At 40.1% G+C, this 21,832-nt stretch overlaps 1 protein-coding gene across 3 annotated transcripts in view; it reads right to left on the reverse strand.

Annotated features, from left to right (window-relative positions):
* Positions 1-214: 214 nt before the first annotated feature.
* The window catches only part of MTERF3 (mitochondrial transcription termination factor 3), a 34,972-nt gene continuing 13,354 nt past the window's right edge, over positions 215-21,832 (reverse strand). For 2 of the 3 annotated variants that reach the window (XM_067536874.1, XM_067536885.1), the window contains exons 5-8: positions 14,542-14,689; positions 13,192-13,263; positions 4,910-5,071; positions 215-755 (exon numbers count right to left, since the gene is read on the reverse strand). In XM_067536874.1, the coding sequence (XP_067392975.1) occupies positions 561-755; positions 4,910-5,071; positions 13,192-13,263; positions 14,542-14,689 (577 nt within the window). In that variant the 3' untranslated portion in view covers positions 215-560. The remainder of the gene's footprint in view (positions 756-4,909; positions 5,072-13,191; positions 13,264-14,541; positions 14,690-21,832) is intronic. The other variant, XM_067536892.1, reaches the window with a different exon arrangement.

Raw genomic sequence — 21,832 nt, forward strand, 5'->3', positions numbered from 1 at the left:
AGAACCACCATGTCAGAGCAATGGTTGGTTGGTCTGGAATTTATTCCAACTGTATAAGTGATGGAATAGAATTGAATCAACCACTAACACTGGTAAGTAAAGAATAATAATCTTGCTACTCCAGCATTCTCTCTCTCATTCAAAAGCTACAACTGTGTCCATCCAAGCAAGCTAAAAGAGAATAAATAGCTAGTTAGGTTTGCATCTCACAATATACTGAAACAAATTATAGGAGAAAAAAGTAGCAAGTCAATTTTAACGTGCGTTATAAATTTGTATTATTAGTTGGCTATATTGCCCATCATGAATGAAAATTAGGATTTCATTTCAAGAGTTACATCATTAATTATACATGCATTTGCTTAAACCCTTTTCCATTAAGAAATCCATATTTTAAATCAATTTAAAATGTATAGTTAGTCTTTAGCCTAACACACTGCAGTAATTTCATAAGCAGTAACTTTTTAAACCAGTAAATGAGCAGTTAAGAGAAGAGAGAGCAGTTTTTGTAAAATACATTTATTTCATAACATTCTATCCCTTTTTACATGTGTTCCTAATTAAAGTGTTTTTAAGAATTTTTCTAAGTCCTGTACTGAAGCCTTGGCAATCTCTGTACAAAACACCTCATCGGGCATGGATACTAGTTTGTCCAGAGAGATGTAGTTGGGCTGTGCTGGGTCATACTGTGCTCTTCCCAAAAATGTAAGAAACATATGTCTTTCTTTGACTTGTAATAGCTTTGAATTGAAAACCTAGGGAAGAAAAAAAAAAAGGTTGAGTTTTATAAGCTTCAGGCTATATAAATACATCTAAAACTAAAAATTTTGCAACTAAAGAATATAAAGTTATAAATAAAAATAAGTTTTGCATCTCTCCCTCCCTCCCATTTTTAAACCCTTTCTCATTAAGCATATGAGCCAGATCCTACGCTACACCAGGATTTTTTTAAAAAATTAATACTGTTAGGAATTAAATAAAGAATCAATAAGTGATGATAAATCTCTAGAAAGTAACTTCACACAGTGAATTCCATTTATTAATAATCTCCCGGTTCCCAGTAAAAAGTTGCTATTATCTGGCAGTTGCCAATAAGCAGAAGGCAGGTTTGCAGAGCTGAAGCCAGGGAAGAAACTGCTGGGATGTGCTTCTCTGCCTTCAGCATTTCATGCCTGTCTGCAGCTGGTGCATGGCATTTGCCAGGACAGGAAGCACTGGAACATGCTGAGTGCAGGTCCCTGGTGGTAGGGCAGGATGCAGCCCAGACAGCAAATGGAAAGGTACCAATGCCTCCCAATGGGCCAGCCCCCATGTGCCTTCACTCCCATGGAAAACCCAAGTATTTGAGCTGTAACCTCCCTTCCCACTACTGTCCAGCCTGCAGCACCAGGACTCTGGCAGGGGCTTCCCCGTGGGCAGGGATGGGGGAACCCCAAACAGTTAGCTCCTGTGATAGCAAAGGGTCCCTGGCCACAGGCAGGTGGGTGAGGCTGCAGCTAGGGAAGGAAGCTCTCTGATGTGCTGAGCCTGGGCGCCCAATGCCAAGGCAGGACACACCCCGGAGAGCACAGGGAGAGGTACCATGCAGCCCTAGGACTTCCTTCCCTGTCTGCAGCCCTGCAAACCTGCCTGTGGATGGAGCCCTTATTAAAAAAAAATGGTTTGTAAGCAGCATGCCTGTTGCCAATATCCAAATCCCATGAACATTAAAGGTAATGGAATGGAATCAGCTCCCGTTAACTGAAAATTGTTAACATCAAGATTGCTATTAAGCAGTATCCATTATATATGATAATACATAAAAATGCTACTTTCTAACCTGGAATACTGTGTTCAGCTCTAGTCACCTTATCTCAAAAAGAATATAGCTCAAATAGAAGGGGGGGGATAGGCAGCAAGAATAATTGCAGGCAAATACAAGCTTCCATATGAAAAGATTCAGACTAGGATTGTGTCTTAGAAAAGCAACAAGAGGGGATGAGGATATGATACAGTACAAAATCATGAATGGTAGAGTGGTGGTAGTTTAGGACCAGCTATTTACCTTTTATAATACAAAACCAATGGGATATCCAATGAAACTGAAAGGCAACAATTTTAAACTGATACAGTTTTTTTTTCCTATAGTACACAATTAGCTTGTGGAACTCATTTTCACAAAATAACACTGAGGTCAAGAGCTTGCTAGGATTCAAATAGGGACTGGACATTTATATGGTCTGGTAGCCAGAGTTATGGCAGTAAGGATTAAAACAAACCCAAGAGTTTTGGGAGGAATACAATTCCTCATGCTTCAGAGGATCATTCAGCTGATGATATTGGCAAAGACATGAAGAGAGACCAGTTCAGATATGTGTCTTCTTTCATATGGCATTTCAATTATTTTTTGTTATCAGATAAGTGAGTCTCTTGTAGCATGAGGACATCAATCTTCTGTTCGCATAGTAGGTTGGTCAGGTAATCACATTTTGCAGGAGAGAGGCCCCTTCTGCACTGAGTTGGCATAGACATAGATACAGGCCTATGTTTCGATGTTTGCCCTGAAAAGGCCCATTTCACTTGAGAAGGTAGCTTGAGTTGCTTTTTAGACCATGAGGCTGTCAATGACCATTCGGTCCCTATGTTGATGGTTCTGGTCATGCTGAAGCATTTAACAGGTAGGACCATGTGAAGATGCATCCCTAGAGATGCATCATGGATGCATGATGAAAGGCCTTAAAAGCAAAGACGTGTCACTTAAACATGTGCAGCATAATGGGGAGAATGTGAAGCATCTTAAGAGGGGCATGATGTGGTGGAAGCAATGAGTGAGAGAAAGGATTTTGGATGGAATGAAGGTAGGCAAGGTTGGTGCTAAAAAGATCTGAGAGAAGGAGACTGTAGTAGTCAAGCCAGGAGCTAATTAGGGATTTGGACAAATCTGGTTATCAGGGCAGAAAGAGCAGATTTTTGTACATAACCTAGATGTTGTTGGGGGACAGGGAAAGAGAAGGAGTCAAAGATGACCCCCTGGTTACAATCCTAGGTGGCAGGGAGGATGGTTGCATCAATTGTTATGAAAAGAGGTAACTAAGTGGGCTTGTAAGAAAGTCTGTGTGTTCACAGACTTGACATGATGATGATCCATTATCCAAGATGAGATGCTGGAGAGACAAAGATGAAACTCAGCTGCTGGAGAAGAGTTTATATTTGTGAATCATCAGCATAAAGACAATAGATCCTAGTGAGTGCCTGGGCCTCACCAAGGATAGAGCACAGGCAGAAAAGTTGATGAGCCCAAGAACTGAGCTTTCAGAAATCCATAACAGACAAAGCGCCTTCAAAACATATGCAGAAAGTTCTTCTCCTAACTACATCTCTAGCCATTCTAAGAGAGTCATGAACTCAAGGGATGATCTGAATAGTACCAAAGGCAACAAACTGGTCAATGAAGATGAATATGGGAGATAGTCACTGAGGCCATTGGACTGAGTGTTAGAGAATGTTGAGAAGGAAGGAGAGAGAGATGGGTAGTGATAGGTCACACCAGATTTTGCCATTTTCCTTAGGGGGAAAAAGGTCCTCAGGATCCTGAGCAGAGAGAGAGTCCTCCCCAACTATCTGTTAGTTGACCTTTTTGTTTGGTCTTGACGACTTAAGATTAGTTATCCGATGACTTTTACCTCAAGATTTAGAAGGTTAGACTCAGTGTCCTGGCTACAATCATTTCATTCCTTCTTAAAATGCCCCTTACAGTTTTAAATTGCACATATTTTTCTTGTAAAGAGTTGTCATGTTCCACTCAGAAGTGACTGCATTTCAGCAAAGGGGAAAGTAACCCCTAAATATACTGTTTACTTTTAGGGTGAAAGGTGATAAATGTAAGGTCTACAATAATTTAAACAAGGTAGTAGAAAAAAGTTAATTATCAGAAACTCATAACTGCAATACTTCAGTGAAGATTTTAAAAAGTCTAAGAAATACACTATTGTGTAAAGAGCTTGTTGCGTGCCAAAAACATTCTAAAAGCAATAAAAGAAATTACATTTAAGCTATTTTATGATATTAAACTTCTGCCAGCTGAAATATTTAACTTATAATCTGGGAAATCTGAAAGAAGTCATTGCGAAAACTACATTTTTAGAACTGGTTAAATGCCTGTTGAAAGAGTTTTGGATTGGATTTTCCAATAGTTTAGAATGAACTTTCTCCAGTGTCCTTCCTATTTTCCTCCTCAACTGACATGAAAACCTTAGATCTACTGATACTCAGACCTCAGTGGTGCAGGAGTCAAATTAGCTATCAACAATACCCAAAAGAGCCACAGTAGTGTGAATTCATTGTTTCATTTACTATTTAGATAGATAGATATTGGTCAGTCATTTTGTTGTGAGAATAAGTATTCTACAATTGGTTAATAGTAAAAGCATCCTGATTGGTTAATAATTAAATTACACCATGTTTTAATATCATGTGTTGCAAAGAACCACTTGCAGCTCCGAAGCCTCAATCTGAGTGTCACTGGTACAGATGATGAAGGCTCCAACAAACACGTTTCTGTGTAGCAGGCACTTATCTATATTGTAGATCAGCCAGTAGAGGTCACCCCTACCATAAGTATAGAAAACAAGATTATTACAGTCACTGGACCAAGGAAGAAAAAATGTGCTAAATGAGCTCCCAAATTGAAATCTTTAGCACAGCTGCCTGTTGCTCCACTGGATTAGTCTGCATGAATCATTACTAATAAAAATTGTTCTAATTTAACCAAAAGCCCAAAACTACTTTTTGCTGTCAGATATCACTTGAAGAATCCATGTAGGTTCTGGAGGTTGTATAATTTTGCCCTCAGTGCTGGCCCACTGAAGGAAATCAAACTGCTTGTTTTGATAGCAATTACTCTTTAACCCACAATTCTTAAATCTCTTACCTGAGGGAATTTAGTAAGGATGTGGTGGGGAATGCCCATTACATTGTGCAGGTAGTCAAAAGTCTCTGTAAGTTTCCTTTTATTTGCAGTTAAAATCTTGGGGACTTTAGATACAATATGCTGAATTTCGTTATGTCGAAAACCAAGTTCAATCCGGCACAACTGAAGAAAAAAAATTAGCTATGATAATTTGATTTTTCTTAACATATCACTGAAACTTGTTATATATTTTTTTAAAGTAAGTTATCTGTACTACTTAGATATTCCAAACACTGGTCACATAGGGGCAGAGACTGAGTTGCTTTATGTTATAGACCACTATGAACACTGATGGTGTTCAACAAATATGCACATAAACATGTGATCTTGTAGGTTGCTGAATAAAAAAAGCTTTTGCACTTTCACACTGCAGTGCAATCAAACTGAGGATCTCAAAGCACTTTACAAACCTAAATAAGTTTAATCTTAACTCATTTCACGTAGGGGAATTATGTCCATTTCACAGATGAGGAAACTAAGCGCAGAAAGATCAAAAGATTTGCCCAAGGTCAAACAATAAGTCCATTGCAGAGCCAAGTAAACATCCCATGTAATTTAACTGTATTCATACTGAAACTGAGAATGTATTTTTCAAATTATATTAAATACCTCTGCCATCCCAGGCCTATGACCCACAATTTCATGAAGAGGCATCCTTTTATGCCTCCACCTCCATCTGATTAATGGTTGATGACACCAGAAACAACAAACCAAAGGAAACACAAGAAATAGTATTTCTTCTGATAGCCTGAAAAGGTTATCGGTCAAGTGACAAGGGGTGAACGAAAATAGAGGGAGATGGTCAGACTTACTTCCAGAAACACTATCCCTGCACAATATAACCACCTCCACTGGCCCAGAAGCAGAATTCCCAAGCTAAAAATTGACTGTTGAATTTTATGTTTTTAAGTTATTAAAACAGCTTCACAATCAAAACAATCTGTAAAATTTGTATTACATAAAATTTGTAAGAGATATGCTAAATTATCAGAAATTATGTAATAATTAGATAACTACAGAAGAAGTCTTTAGGATGTAATTACTTCACATATAGACACAGACCTCCAGTTGCTTTTTGCATTCCTCCAATAAGTTGAATGAAAACTGGATGATAACTGGCATTCACAGCAGTCCTGCCTACCCCAGTTATATCAGAGAACATGCAGAAGACTAATTTTTTTCAAGTGTGTTTAAAGTTTATGAATGTGTCACACCTGAAAGACTTTACTCCTGTATTTATCTAAATAGAAATAGATAAGCAATAGCTATGCAAGCTTTCCCACTTACCTTGCCAATGGATCTTCACTTTGGCTTGGTGAGATCGCTTTTAGGGATGGATAGTTCAGTCTCCAACCCTTGTAATCCACATGTGGCATCTCACATTAGCAATAATGCCATGCCATTTTTGTACCAATTATGGCAGTTGTTTTAGGATGGTGACACTGATCCACTAGGAACTGAAGAGACCACCAATTCATTTCTTTGGCAAAGGGTCCCCTGTTCTTTGCAAACAACTCTCACTTCAGACTTGACAAAGTTGCTACACCAAACATGTCTTGCAGGATATTTATCCATGAAGAGTAAAATGTAAGGTGTCTACAAAAAGCTCTTAACCTGTCACGATTCATAATCATTGTGATATGTAAGGGTAACATTTAAGACATACAATTATACTGAATGTATGCTTTATGCACTTGGAGGACAAGTTTGTCACCAGAGGATAACAGGTTTCGGTGATGGCCCATTCAAGCAGGATGCAGTTGTCACCCCGCTCTGATTTAGCTGGTGATGTAATGCCAAGCTCAACTGTCTGGCCTGGCTCCATCAATGGAAGTTGGAAACCATCAGACAACTTAGTTGCAAACAATCAAAATTAAAAAAAAAAAGAAACATAGCATCCACAGAGAATCACCCTGCCTATGAATAAAGACAAAAGACTATTTCACTATAACACAGAGGGTGAGAAGCATATTGAATTTCTTTAGGCTTACAGACTTACGCTGATATAACTACATCACTCAGAGGTGTGAAAAATCCACACCCCTGAACAATGCAGTTGTATCGACCTAACCCCTGGGTCAGATTGGGGTTTATCAAAAGGTTGAAATCCAGGTAGATTATATCTACTGCATTTCCTTTGTCTAAAAAAATCAGTTATTTTCTTAAAGGAGATCAGGTTGGTCTGGCACGATCTACCTTTTGTAAAATCATGTTGTGGAATCAAAGAATTAATCATAAAATTGATTAATAGAATGCCTGGTCTGAAACTGGTCATAGAAGGCCTGGCCTGAAGTTGTAGCCTGAAACTGAAATAGAAGCCCCAGGCTAAACCATTAACAGAATGCCTCAACTGAAATTAGGATAAAGATGTTAGAATACCACAAGAGATCTCCGAACCACACCTGAGAGGCAAGTCTCTGTTATGAGCCTTAAGCCTTATTGAAGTCTGTGAACAGACTTCATCTGTTTTGATAAGTACCAGTACCTGCCCCCCTTTGTCTTACCGGCCCCATAGAAACTCACTCCATACAAATTAGCATTTGAACAGGTATTGTGTAACCACCCATCTTCGGGTGTTAGCCAGGGTCCCTGAAAACTACATTGTACACTCAAGTAACTCATTGGGCGTTCCTGTGAGGGCGTCTGGTGTGCCCCACTGTGCATTGTGATTGTCTTTCCTGTTAACTATAAACTGTTAATCGAATTCCACTATATGATCAACATGTAAATGAACCTAAGCAACCCCTATATAAGTCTTTTGTATCTGGTAGCCAGTTGAAGTACATTTGCCCAGCATCCAGACATGCTGCTTGACTTCCCTATAGCCACCTGGGTTTTCCCTATGGCTATAGTATTCCCCATAGCTATGGTTATGTGATTGTGTGTGTCACAATTAAAGCTCACCCAATCCAACTCTAAAATGTAGCAGTGTGATTCTTTTCCACGACAATGTTGTATTTCTCTCAATTATCATTCACCTCTATATCCTTAACTACTTTCAAAATTTGTTTCAAGACCTTGTATGCAACTGAGCTCAAACTAACAGGCCTGTAGTTTCCCACATCCCGTTTTTCCTTTCCTTAAAGATAGATATTATATTAAGCTATTCTCCAGTTAAAGGTTACAACCCCTGAGTTTACAGATTCATTAAAAATCCTTGCTATCGGGGGTTTGTAATTTCATGTGACTGTTCTTTGCCTCAATCCCAGATAATCTCCATCCAAGAATATTAAAAGAATTTGTTTAGGTGTTGGGCCATACCTAGATTATCTTTAATCTCCACCCTATCCTCAGTGGCTAATGATTCTACTTCTTCTTTCCTTGTTTTCTTTTTATTTATATGGCTATTGAACCTTTTACTATTGATTTTAATCTTTTTAGCAAGATTCAATTCTGTTTGGCTTTTGGCAGTTCTCACTTTATCCCTACACTTTCTGACCTCCAAGAGGTAGCTAGCTTTCCATGCTGATCCATCCCACCTTCCATTCCTTGTAGGCTTTCTGCTTTCTCAATCACCTGTTTGAGATGCTTGCTGATCTAGGTTGATCTGCAACCCTTCCCTATGAATTTTTTTCCCTTTGCTTGAGATGTAGGCTTCCAATAATTTCTGCAACTTAAAGCAATTTAATTTAAAGCAATTCCAAGCCCCCTCCACATTCATATATTTGAGTTCTTTGGTCCAGTCCACTTCTCTAATTCTCTTAATTTTTTAAAATTAGCTCTTCTGAAAGCAAGAACCCTAGTTACAGATCTACTTTTGTTTATTTATCCTCCCATTTAATTTAAACTAAATTAGCTCATGATCACTCAAACTATTGTTCCCTAAAACCAGCTCCACTAAGAGGTCCTCACCACTCACCAATTCCAAATCTAAAATGGCATCACCTCTTGTTGGCTCAACAACTATTTGTGGAAGAAATCTGTCAGCTCTCACATCCAGAAAAATCTGGGCCCTACTATTATTAGTAGTACTTGTCCTCCAATCTATACCTGAGAAGTTAAAGTCTCCCATAATTACAAATTCTCAGTAGTATTTATTTCATTAAAAACAGTAAAGAGATCTTTATCCATATCCAAATCGGATCCTGGGGGTCTGCAGCATACCCCAAGCACTAGCCTATGGGGACCTCTAGTAGCTTTCTTCCCCCCAAACAGACCCTGTTTTATCCATTCCATCACTTCTAATTTCTAATGACCTCATCATTAATATACAATGTCTTTGCCTTTATTTCTGTCTTTCCTAAAAAGCACATACCCTTCAATACCCATACTCCAATCATGACTACTATTTCACCATGTTTCTGTTATCCCTATAATATTTGGTTTCACTTCTTGCACTAGTAGTTCTAGTTCCTCCATGTTGTTACCCAGGCTCCTTGTATTGGTGTACAAACATCTTAACTGTCACTGTTTGGCTTCGCCCACACTCCTTGCCCAACTGGGTACAGTCATTCTACTGCCAGTATCACCTATCTGAGTGGTAGCTTCATTAGTATTGGCACTATCTTTTTTCTTAATGTCCACTCCCCTATTCACCATTGTTCCTTTCTCCATTGCTGTATTCTTTCTTTCTTGATTTTCCTTCCTCTCAATGTTAAAATCGGGCGTGGAGATTACATGAGCATCTCCCAGCCATGTTCCCTCGAGTTTCTAGTTTAAAGCTCTTTTAATCAGCTGTGCCAACCTCCATCCCAGAAGTCTATTTCCTTCTCATGAAAACAGTCCACTGTCCATGAATGCCTCCCAGTGGTCAAACCATCCCAAAGCCCGATTATAGCACCACTGCCTGAGCCCTCTGTTGATCATCATGATGTTGTCTCACCTTTGTTCTCCTCCTCTAGGGAGAGGCAGAATCCCACTGAAGATCACCTGAGTCTCCATTTCCTTAAGTGTCTTCCCCAGCTTGGCATAGTCTCCCTTGATATGTTCCAGTGAGAATCTAGCTGTATCATTTGTTCCCACATGAAGGACATTCAATGGATTCTTTCCTGCTCCCATTAGGATCATCTTCAGCCTCAGGTTCACATCCCTTATCTTAGCTCCCAGCAGACAGCACACCCTTCTGTTCCCTGGATCAGCTCTAGTTACAGGCCTGTCTACTTAGTAGAGGAAGAGTCAAGGGAGTCCCCAATCTCATAGACCTGCCTTTTCCTGGTGATGCTGTGATCCTCTGGCCACCTTCCTCCTGTTCTTTCTGGCTGCAAGTCTTCTTGTCTTTTATTCTCCCTTGCAACCTTCTGCAAGTCATCCTTTATCTTCCTGGGGATCTGAACTCTGGGTATCTCCACTGACTCTTCCATTCTTCTTATAGGTCTAGCCACTCTTCTCTTCTTCCTAGCTTTCCTACCTTCAGTTACTGCCTACTATGCCCCTTCTTCATTCTTCAGCACGTCAAACCTGTTCCTGAGATCTATTCCTTCTTCATTAACTGATCTTTTCCTCTCCTCGTAGTCACATGCTTCCACTGGCCACTTTCCTCACCCACTGGTCCCTCCTTAGAGTTCTTCAGTCCAGCTTGCATCTGCAAGTCTTGACTTTTCCCTTCAGCCTCCTTTTACCTTCTCTCCATCATCTGCTCGGATCCCCTTTGAAACACAACCATAATTTCCACCTGCATCTCCAAACCTCAAAATTTCTCTTGCCTCAGCTCTATAAGGCAGCACATTGTAAAAATTAAGATATTTTCAGATACCTGTTCCAGGATCATGTACATCCCACAGCTTCCACATCTGGTCATCTTCATTGTCTCTTCCATTGCTTGGATCACTACCACTGCTGCTTCTGTGACTGTCATAGCCTTCCCACCTAAAGTCCTGCCAATCTGACCAGGGTTTTTTTTCACCTTCCTCAACAGCATGGGGCATGGGTCACTTACAGGTTTAAACTAATGTAAATGGCAGATTCTCTGTAACTTGAAGTCTTTAAACCATGATTTGAGGCCTTCAGTAACTCAGCCAGAGGTGAGGGGTCTATTATAGGAGTGAATGGGTGAGGTTCTATGGCCTGCAATGTGCAAGAGGTAAGATTAGATGATCAGAATGGTCCCTTCTGATCTTAAAGTCTATGAGTCTAACCCCCTGTGTAGACAGTATTATGTTGACAGGAGAAGCTATTGCCTCTTGGGGAGGTAGATTAATTGATGACAGGAGAAGCTCTCCTGTCAGCATAGTAGCATCTTCACTAAAATGCTATAGTGGTGCAGCTGCAATGTAGAAAAGTCCTTACTGAGGAGACATCTTAAGGAGTGGGGGGGGAGGGGGGTGTTCTCATGAAAAACTAGATCCTCCTCATTCCAGTGAAGCCAGCCAGCTCTGCAACAGATGGAACTTTGGGGGGAAAACCTACTTTATTAGACAGGAAAGGTAACTGCTAATAAATATACACCAAGGTTCACACTTATGATTTTATTTTTTCTCCACACTTATAGTTTTGTTTCCATCACTCCCTCTAGTTTCTAGCAGAAGCTCTATCCTTTCTTAAATAAACCTTCTGTTGTTTTACTACAAGTGCTGGGTGTTATACAGAAGCAGTGATTTAAGGTAAAACTAGTAAACTGGGTTACACCTGGCATTTCTGTGATTAACCAGTGTCATGAGCTGGATACCACAGGTGAATGCTTCAGACTCTGGGACTCAGATGCACCAAACCTGCAAGGCAAAAACACGGCTGGCATAGCCCAGAGTAGAGTGCTTGAGTTGTTAAAAGGTTGGTGGTACTAGGGAGCTGACAGGCACAGGCAAGATTCCCTCATGGTGGAGGCAGGGGGTAACAGGGTGACTCTCACAACCATCACACAACCTGACCACCATCTAACAACTGTCCTATAGTAACAACTCTTGTCCACTACCAACCTAGGCTGGATTTGAACCACTGATCTAGAGTTTCATAGATTCTAAAGCCAGAAGGGACCATTGTGTTCCTCTGGTTTGAACTCCTGTATAACACAGGCCATAGAACTCCCCCCAAAAAAAATTCCTAGAGTATATCTTTTGGAAAAACATCCAATCTTGATTTCAAAATTGTCAGTGATGGAGAATCCATCACAACTCTTACTAAATTGTTCCAATGGTTAATTACTACCACCATTAAACATGTATGCCTTATTTCCAGTCTGAATTTGTCTGGCTTCAAGCCACTGGATTGTGTTATACCTCTCTGTTAGTCTGAAAAGCCTATTATTATATGTGGAGCAAATATTTAGGTGCCTATAGACTGTAATCAAGTTTACAAGATTAAAGACTCTTACTTGCAGTCCCTGAATTATCTAGCTTTCAGGGGACTGTTATCTCCGAAGTATTACTAGATTTAATTAGTGACTAATCAGAACTATTTCTTCTCATCCACAAATGGAAGATGGGAACACACAGTACTTCACTAGACAGACACACAAAATGTAGGCTTTTCAAAAACAGTCATTGTGATATATTACTTGCACAGACTGGGGATTCAGTTCATTAAAAAGAAAGTGCTATTAATTGAAACAATCTGCTCCTTTCCAAACCTCCTCCCTCACCACACTCCTTCCAGATTGGCAGATTTCCAATGGTCAGGAGTTTCAGAGCAGCTATTTCATCTGAAAACAATACATTTTTATTCATTTATGGATTATAAGGTAATAGGATTTCTCAAATTGAGTTACTGCACATCATGCTGTTGGCCTAGCTGGTGTGACAGCACAATAATCAAAGCAATACACACTTACATTTTCAAAGGGAAAGAAGTCCTTATAGAATTGCAAGTTATTTATCCAACAATTGTTAATAATGTCCATCTGCTATCAGACAATAGGTGTCAAATCCACTTTTTGGCAGCTCAACTTCCTGCCAAGAGAAGATAATCAGCTGCATATTTCTTGCTCCTAAATCCTCAGGGACAACCCAAGCTGGCAAAAAATATAGTAATTAAGAAAAGATAGCAGCTCAATCTTCCACTGTTTACTCAGAAAATGATACCTATTGATGTCAACAAGACTTTTGACTCAGTAAATTAGGCCCAGAGAATTCTCTAAATCCAAAATTTTAAGAAACAAAACAATGTGCTATTGCATGTGTGCTCTGACACCTCAGTGTTAAAGACCAAAACCAGTGTTTTACTAGGAAGATCCTTAAAGTTGTTCTATGTGTATGTATAAATACATGACCTCCTGCATGGAATTTACATCTAAGGAATTTTAAATCTGTGTATTTCAAATTAGCATGGCTATACAATATTTTGACTTATTATTAGATACTTTTTAAGCTTACCTGCAAATTTTCTTTTATAGGCTCAAGACTTCCAGTCAGTAGCCTTGGAAGACGAACTACTAAATCCCTAGTCTGTAATTTAAAAATGGGCATTATTGAAAGCACAACTGTTAGAAATCCATCCATGTAAATCAGATATATATTTTACATTCACAAATGTTTTGTTGGATTTTTACATACTTTCTTGAATTTAAATTCTTGTCTGAGGAAATTAATTCTTTCATTTGAAAATTTATTATGATATCTCCAGCACAAGGATTAGAGAGTCTGAAGAGAAGGGAAAAAATGTAAGACGAAAAGGTATCAATAAATAGCTGGAGTCAAATTTCACCATTTGTAAAAGGATGCGATTGAAAGGTCTGGTGAAAGAGCAGGAAGATGGGATTAAAAGAGGCCTACGGACAAAGGCATTTTGAACCCGCATCCTTTAACTGTTCTTAAGAGTTGTTCTTTTGTTAAGATAGCCAGTCAGTTTTGAATTGTTAAGGTGCTGATAGCCATATGAACTTTATCAACTGGCGCACTTTATTTCTCCACCTGAGTCTCCTAAAGACTTTTAGCAGCGCATCTATCCTCTTTCTATGCTGTTATCATGAAACCAAAATAAGGATTTAACCACCAATCAGAGACGTGTGACAGTACAAAACCATGATGATATTTGGATTTTCTTCCCACCACTCTTTCCCTTCCCATCACTTTTAAGGCTCTATACCAATTATTTTTATAGCCAAAGAGCACAGGACACCGTTTGGAGACTGATAATTAAGGAGTAGCTGTTGAATGAAGTAACTAACTCAACTCCTACACACTTCAGAAGATTGAAAGGACTGCTAATGCCTTGAAGACCATAAAGCAAGGGACCAAGCATCTAATCTGGTTTCCTGCATGGCCATACAGAATACATTCAATAGATTTCTGGGATGAGCAGAGTGTTGGGAGTTTACGCTAGTATGGTATTCGTACACTATATGAAGTACTTCTTTCTAAGACCCTCCTTATATTGCAGCATTTAAAAAAAGTATGAAGTCAGTTGTCTTTCTTGGAATTAATATATTTATTGTTTTAGCAAGTAGGATGACTCCTTTGATACTGCAACAGACAATAAAGCTGTATACACATTTGACACCGTTCTCAGATATATTGCCTTCAGAGGCAGTATATTGGGATCCTTAATGTTAAAGATTAATGCTACCTACCTGTGAGGTGAAAGTCATGTCTTTCAGCAACAGCATGAGAGTGACATTGCATGTACACTATATGAGTATTTTGAGGTAATCTATGGGCATCTATATTTCATGTCTAGCCTACTTTCACTAACAAAAGACCAAAGTATGTAGGGGGTACATTTACCTTTTGCACACTTAGTCCAAGTTCTTTTTGGAAGAAACCCAGCCTATTATCCAATCTTTCCACTGAAAAAGACAGTAAAAACGGAGCTCCTGAGACCATCAGTGCAATTGCTTCCTTACCAAATTTTTTTGATTTTAGGTAAGCCACTCTAGGAAAGAAAAAAAAAAAAATCCAGTGATGAACATTTTATTGCCTCCATTTATTCATCTAGTTGCTCAAATTCCTCAGTGCTATCTTGCAAACAGACTGATGTTTTAATATTAACATATAAACCTGCCAAAAATAATTGGGGGGGCAGGAGGAAGGAGTCTGCAGTTATCATAAAAGCAAAATACCATCCCTTCCATTTAATTACAAGTAAAATAACATCAGAGTGCATCAGTACTGAAGACAGATTTTAATTCTTTCCAGCTTTACTAAAAATACAGGTTCAAATAGTTATCTGCTTGAGTGCCAGCCTGTCTCACAGATTAAGAATGCACTAATGCATATCAGAGTGCACGGATATGACAATATATATTGCCTTCTGCTTATTTTAATGAAATCCATGTCCATTGCTTTGGTCAAACATAACAAGAAGCTCATTACCATCTTCCCTTGCACAGTCCTATTAAGCCAATATCACAGAAATAGAAATACCATACAATGCCACGTATGGAGAAACCTTCCACAAAAAGGTAAATTAGACATTTTGAGATCACCTGAAGTTACCTTTGTTATAACAGATCTCTACTTTTGGTCATTAGCCTCAAGCTTTAGTTATAAAACATCTGGTTGTCAGAACACAGATCAACAGACTTCCAAGGGGAGCAGTGGGTGGCAAAACATCTAACTGGCTTCAAGACTGAGCTTGATAAATTTATGGAGGGAATGGTATGACAAAACTGCCTACAATGGCATGTAGCCAATCTGCGACTGCTGGTAACAAGTATCTCCATCAGCCAGTGACAGGACACTAGATGGGGAGGGCTCCAAGATATTACAGCGAATTCTTTGCCAGGTGTCTTGCCCACATGCTCAGGGTCTAACTGATCTCCATATTTAGGGTTGGGAAGGAATTTTCCCCCAGGTCAGACTGGCAGAGACACAGGGGGTTTTCGCCATCATCTCTCAGGGTCTAACTGATCTCCATATTTAGGGTTGGGAAGGAATTTTCCCCCAGGTCAGACTGGCAGAGACACGGGGGTTTTCGCCTTCATCTGCAATATGAGTCATGGGTCACTTACAGGTTTAAACTAATGTAAATGGTGGATTCTCTATAACTTGAAGTCTTTGAATCACACTTTGAGAACTTCTGTAACTCAACTAGAGGTTAGGGGATCTATCATAGGAGAGGGTGGGTGAGGTTCTGTGGCCTGCAGCATGCAGGAGGTCAGACCAGATGATCATGATGGTCTCTTCTGACCTTAAAGTCTATGAGTAACATTTTTAAGTTTAACAGAGGTTTATTTAATCTCCAGCTCCTCCCCCCACAAAGTCTGTTAAAGTGAGTGAAAATGAAGTTTTATTTCAAATATTACCTGCAACAGATTATTGCCATGGCTCCCAGAAAGAGAGGGAACATAGTGCAAGAAGAAAGATAATTAGCTGATATTCTATCATTTACCATAAAAAAAAAAAAAAAAAAAAAAAAAAAAAAAAGTAGTCATAAGGAAACAGAGCAACAAAAGTGCCTGGCTGGTAGGTGAACTCAATATATACAAGAATAAGTCTTATCTGAAAATAATATCCAGAGTGGATTGCAGAACACTCCATGGAAGCCTTGATCTAGCAAAATAAATCTGCTTTTGTCAAAAAAGATTTAAATCAAGGCTTGAAGAAAACATAGATACATTCTAGCCAAAAGACAAAGCAGATACAAGATTTATATATAGGAGGCCCATCAAGGTCTAAGCCAGGGCTACATCCCTGATGAGAAGTACAGTCTCCAGTTAGAAACAGAAACTTTGCAAGGATTTCTACTGGATAATATCCCTTGACCCAGGAGGAAGGGTGTAGTCATCTTTCACCGTAGCTACTTGACAGTAGGTGTCCGAACTCTGAAGACCCCACCTCAGAACTCTCCTACTTTCCTCTCCCAGAGCCTAGTCATTGTGGCGGTGGGAATAGTGGGGCAACCACTAGTTTCCTTCCCACAATCAAGTGGCTATTAGAAGAAAGAAGGGCCTCTGCTATCCTACCCCATATATAGCCTTCAATTTTTTGGATCCGCCCCCCACCCTCCAATGTATAGTTCCAACAATAATGCTTCTGCAGCTCAGAGCTTCCCCAAGCAACAAAGTGAAACTGATCTAATTCTTGTCAGTTTGGTGTCAACAGTGTTCTAAAAAGATACTCAATTTGTAACAATTTTTCTCTGCTGCACTTCTTCCATTCAAATTTGGTAGATACTCAATTCCTTGAAATGAAACCTAAAATTCTGCAGAAACTGATAGCAGAGATCTCCCATTTTCAGAGGAAGTCTCCTATTTACCCCTAGTAACTCGATTGTTCAAGCTCAGTTTAAATGTATCATATACCCAGAATTGCCAATCCCAGACATTCTAAAAACACAAGATTGTGAAATATTATGCAAGTCAAAGAATTTTTGGGTTCTTTTTCTTTGCTTTCTCTTTGGTGAGTCATTAGATTTCACATTTTAAAGCTTTTTCTACAAAACATGAGAGCTGGAAACTTTCTTTAAAAATTTTTTTTTAAAAGTACAGCTGACTTTTTTCATGTGGTCACCTGATATCAAGATCTGGGACTTTTAAGACAGACCCCAAATATCACAAGACTCATGATAATCTTGTGAGAGTTGGCAACCCTTAAACTCCAATTCTAAGAGAGAGATCAGCAGTTGTATAAAGCATGTTAAAGAGTCAAGTCACCATTAACAGTATTTCAAAGTAAACATATCTGGTGCAGCTGCACTACCGACACTGATTTGCAACTGTCAGAATGGTTATGAATTATGGAATGTTTTGACTTTTACAGCGTTTATCTCAAGTCATAAATGCCAAATCTATTGAAACTTTTGTTTTGTTTCCTGGCAACACTGTAGCAATAAAACATTCCAGAGAGTGATGTAACCATTGTGTCCATCTGTATTTAAGTGTTTAGGCACAGGTGATGTTTCTCCTTTAATTCAAAGGATACATTAGATATTTATTCAACATACAGCTTGCTATAGCCTCTGCACTATAAACTTATTTTAAAAGTGGCATTCACGCGTTTATGAATGCTGAATAAAGGATAAACTTATTCAAATGAAACTTTAGTATATTCAAAATGAATCGGAGTGTACTTTCTCACACACACACACACACACACACACACACAAACACACACACACACACACACACAATTTGCAAGCCAGATGGCATTACATATTCACCAAAATGAATGTCTGACTTCACAGCTGAGCTAGGTTGACTTTATCAACCTAAAGAGATAATCTTCTCAAGATACTAAGCAGCTTCAGACACTCCAAAGAAAGCATACTGCAGCACAACTTTACCTGTAAATATTGGTTTCATATTTGATGTAATACAGATATCTTTTCTGGAGTGACATTTTGCTGCTCCATGGGAAAAAGTGTATTAATCTTGTGACAGCTAGCAAGAGTGCTGTCATTATAGCATTTCTAGTCTAAATGCTAGCTCTCAGGAATCTCTCTCTTGGACAGACAGATTTGCTATGTGAAGAATCAAGGCAAGCAAAGACAATGCAAAGTTAGATTTTTGTAAAAAGCTGACTCCCATATCTATAGAAAATTCTCCTCTGGGCCCCCCCCCCCTTTTTTTAAAGCCCTTTTACTGCAGTACTTGCACAAACCAAGCACTGGGTTTGGTGAATTTGGCCAGAAAGTGAAACTGACTAGTTATTTTAGTGTCCAAGTGTAAGGGCCTCACCACAGTAAAGAAATTGCATAAATTGGGTCAAGAAAATTAAGGCCATGTCTACACTATAAACTCTGGTTGACGCAAATTACGTCAGCATAAAGCCACGGCACTTGCTATGTTGCTTGTGCAGGTGCATACTAAGCTCCTTGCATCAGTGCTGTGCACACTTATCAGGGGTGCTTATATTGATGCAGTGTGGTGCACCATGGATAGGTATCTCCATGTGCAACCTGCCACCGTTCAGCACATTGTCTTTTGGGAAATTTTGGCAACACATGGTGGGGCAGAAACAAGCTGTGCAAGGGTGACTGGGAGTCAAGGGGGTCAACTTTCCAGTGTGCAACTGTCCCATCCTATAATGTCTATATCACATAATTTTCATGCCTTTTTTCAAAATCACACACACACGTGGCCCTCCTCACTGTCCACCATTTCTGACAGAAGCATGGAGCCTGCACTGCTCTGCACTATTGTCATGAGTGTTGCAAGCACGTGACACTTGATCCTTCCATATTTGCAGAGCCGCAAGAGCTAAATCAGTGGGGAACATGACGACTTATTGGAGGACAGTTTCCTATGGGACATAACAAGAACCAATTCAAGGTTGTTGGTGGCATTCACTGAGCAGCTGTGGATGGTGAAGCACCGCTTCTGGGCCCAAGAAATGAGCACTGACAAGTTACATCGCATCATAATGCAGGTTTGGGATGATGAGCAATGGTAGCAGAACTTCCAGATGCACACGACCACATTCCTGCATCTGTGCCTGACCTTGCCCTACCTCTCCAGCTCAGGGACACCAAAATGAGAGCTGCACTGACAGTGAAAAAGTGAGTGGCAATCACACTGTGGAAACACACCACCAGATTGCTACGGGTAAGTTGGGAATCAATTTGGAGCTGGGAAATTCATCGCAGGGGCCACTGTCATGCAAGTATGCAGGGCCATTAATTGCCTCCTGCTATGTAGGACTGTGACTCTCAGCAACGTTAAGGACATCATAGACAGATTTGCGCTATGGATTCCTGAACTCTGGTGGAGAAATTGGCAGCACACATCCTTATTTTGACACTAAACCACCTTGCCAGAGCACATCAACAGAAGAGGCTGCCTTTCTATGGTTATGCAAGCATTGATCAATCACTGGGGATGCTTCATGACATCAACCTGGACTGGTCAGGGAAGGTGCATGACATTTACATCTTTAAGAACACAGGAGTTTTCAGAAAGCTACAAGCAGAGACTTTCTTTCCTAACTGGCGGATTACCATTGGGAATGTTGAAATGCCAACAGAGATCCTGGGGGACCCAGTCTACCCCTTGCTCCTCTGGCTCATGAAGCTATACTCTGACCACCTCAACAGCACCAAGGAAAACTTCAACTACCAGCTCAGCAAATGTAGAATGACAATTTAATGTGCTTTTGGTAGATTAAAGGGACGCTGGCATTGTTTAATCACAAGACTGGATCTCATTGAGAAAAATATCCCAATGATTATAGCTGCCTGCTGTCTCCTGCTAATATCTGTGGAACAAAGGGAAAAAGTTTCTGCTGCTGGGCTGGAGGTAGAGCAGCTTTCTGCTGAATTTGAACAGCCAAACACAACTGCTATTAAAAGAGCACAATATGGAGCTATATGGCTCAGGGGGCTTTTAAAGAGCACTTTAACAGAAAGCTACAGTCATGCGTTGTGATGCACTATACTCTACCTGGCCCTGCTGTTTTGGGGCCAGTTAGGAATTGTGAGGTATGTACATGTATGATTATAACATTGTCAATGTACCTGTTAATTTTGTTAGTCACCAATCCTATGAGTTGTGTCACACTGTACGGAACATGTAATTAGTTGCTTTCAGAACTGTCAGGCATTCTGAAGCAGGCGTTGTGAATTAATAAAGATGAATTATGTTCCAAATAATAGAATATGTTTCTGAGACAAAATCAGTGAAATAAAAATCTGTACTATTTTAAAGCAGATCTACTAATTTATTAAGATTTTCATGTAACAGAATTTATGAAAGGAAAACAACATTCATATCCCTTTTAACTACACATACACCAACCATGGCTTTCACATGTCAGTGTATGTAAAGCTGTGGTTGTCATTAATGTCTCCCAAGGTGGAGTGGAGCCCCATATGCCACATGGAATATTGACGGGGGTATAAGGAGGTGCTGCAATCGAGTTTTCCATGGACTGCAAAGGGAGGCAAACCCAGGCGTATTGAACCTGTAGGTCCACAAGAGTCTGCAACATCTGTGTTTGCTTCTGGAAGAGCCCGATTATGACCTGGTGCAACTCCCTCTCCTTTTCCTGCTGGGACTCTTGAGCCTCTCTCCTCTCCACTCTTTCCTTCTCCAGGCTGTCTGCAGTGCTCACTCTCCATGCCCTGTGCTCACCACCTGATGCAGCACTGACTTCCAGGATCTCATCAGACATGTCATCCTGAGTCTCTTCTTTCTCCTCATCTGGCTCAGGCATTCCACAGGCGTGGAGGGGGAACCTTTCAAGGCTGCAACAGCAGCAGCTGCAGATAAAACACACAGTGGTACCATTGTCCGTATTGTCACAACAGAAAGCAAAACTTATGATTCAGAACTTCCTTTGCTCCCCTAAAGATTTAAACAAGACATGCTCACTGACACTTCTGCTTGGGACTGCTTGTTCATGGTGCCACTCACAATACCAGCCAGGGTGAGTATAGCCCACCGGGGTGAGGGAAATGAGAAGGGAATTACTTAATTGAATGAAATTATGAGTATAGGGAAATGGCACTGAATATTGATACCATTTTCCACAGATGGTGGTGATTTTAGCTGATCTCTCTCTGCAGAGTAACAAAGGCAAAAAGAGCACAGCTACTGCTGATGTCCCGAAGCTGCCCGGGCCCATATGCTGCTAGCCTGTGTACTGCAATGATGCCTGCCAAAGTTATCCCTGACTGACATGGGGAAAGTGTCCTATGGTGAAGGAAGAAATAAGGCTGTCATCCCTAGAAATCTTCAAAAGATTGCAGTGTACCTCCATGAAAACTTCATCAAGATTTCTCAGGAGGATTCAAGGGACAGCCCTGCATACATAAACAAACTGCTCCACATGCCCCTGCCCCAACTGTACAGGGCAACGAAAAGTGGATAACTCTACCTCTCTGTCTCATACCACTACCTCTTCTACTATGAGTAAATTAATGAAAAGTCGACAGCTGTGTCCTGTTGAATTGGGGGGTACCATCACTGTAATGGGAAATAAATTTACACACTTACCCCAGGATTCTTCCCCTGGATCAGGCTTGTCTGTGCTCGACTGCCGGGACTGACTGGACTGTGGTGGAATCTCACACGTCCTAGCTCGCAGCACAGCTGGATCCCCCCGGTTGCATGTCCCCCTTCCTCCTCGCTGTTCACAG

Source organism: Emydura macquarii, unplaced genomic scaffold (genome assembly GCF_026122565.2).
Source record: "Emydura macquarii macquarii isolate MOO-44397 ecotype Brisbane River unplaced genomic scaffold, CSIRO-AGI_Emac_v2 contig_383, whole genome shotgun sequence".
NCBI lineage: Eukaryota > Metazoa > Chordata > Testudines > Chelidae > Emydura > Emydura macquarii.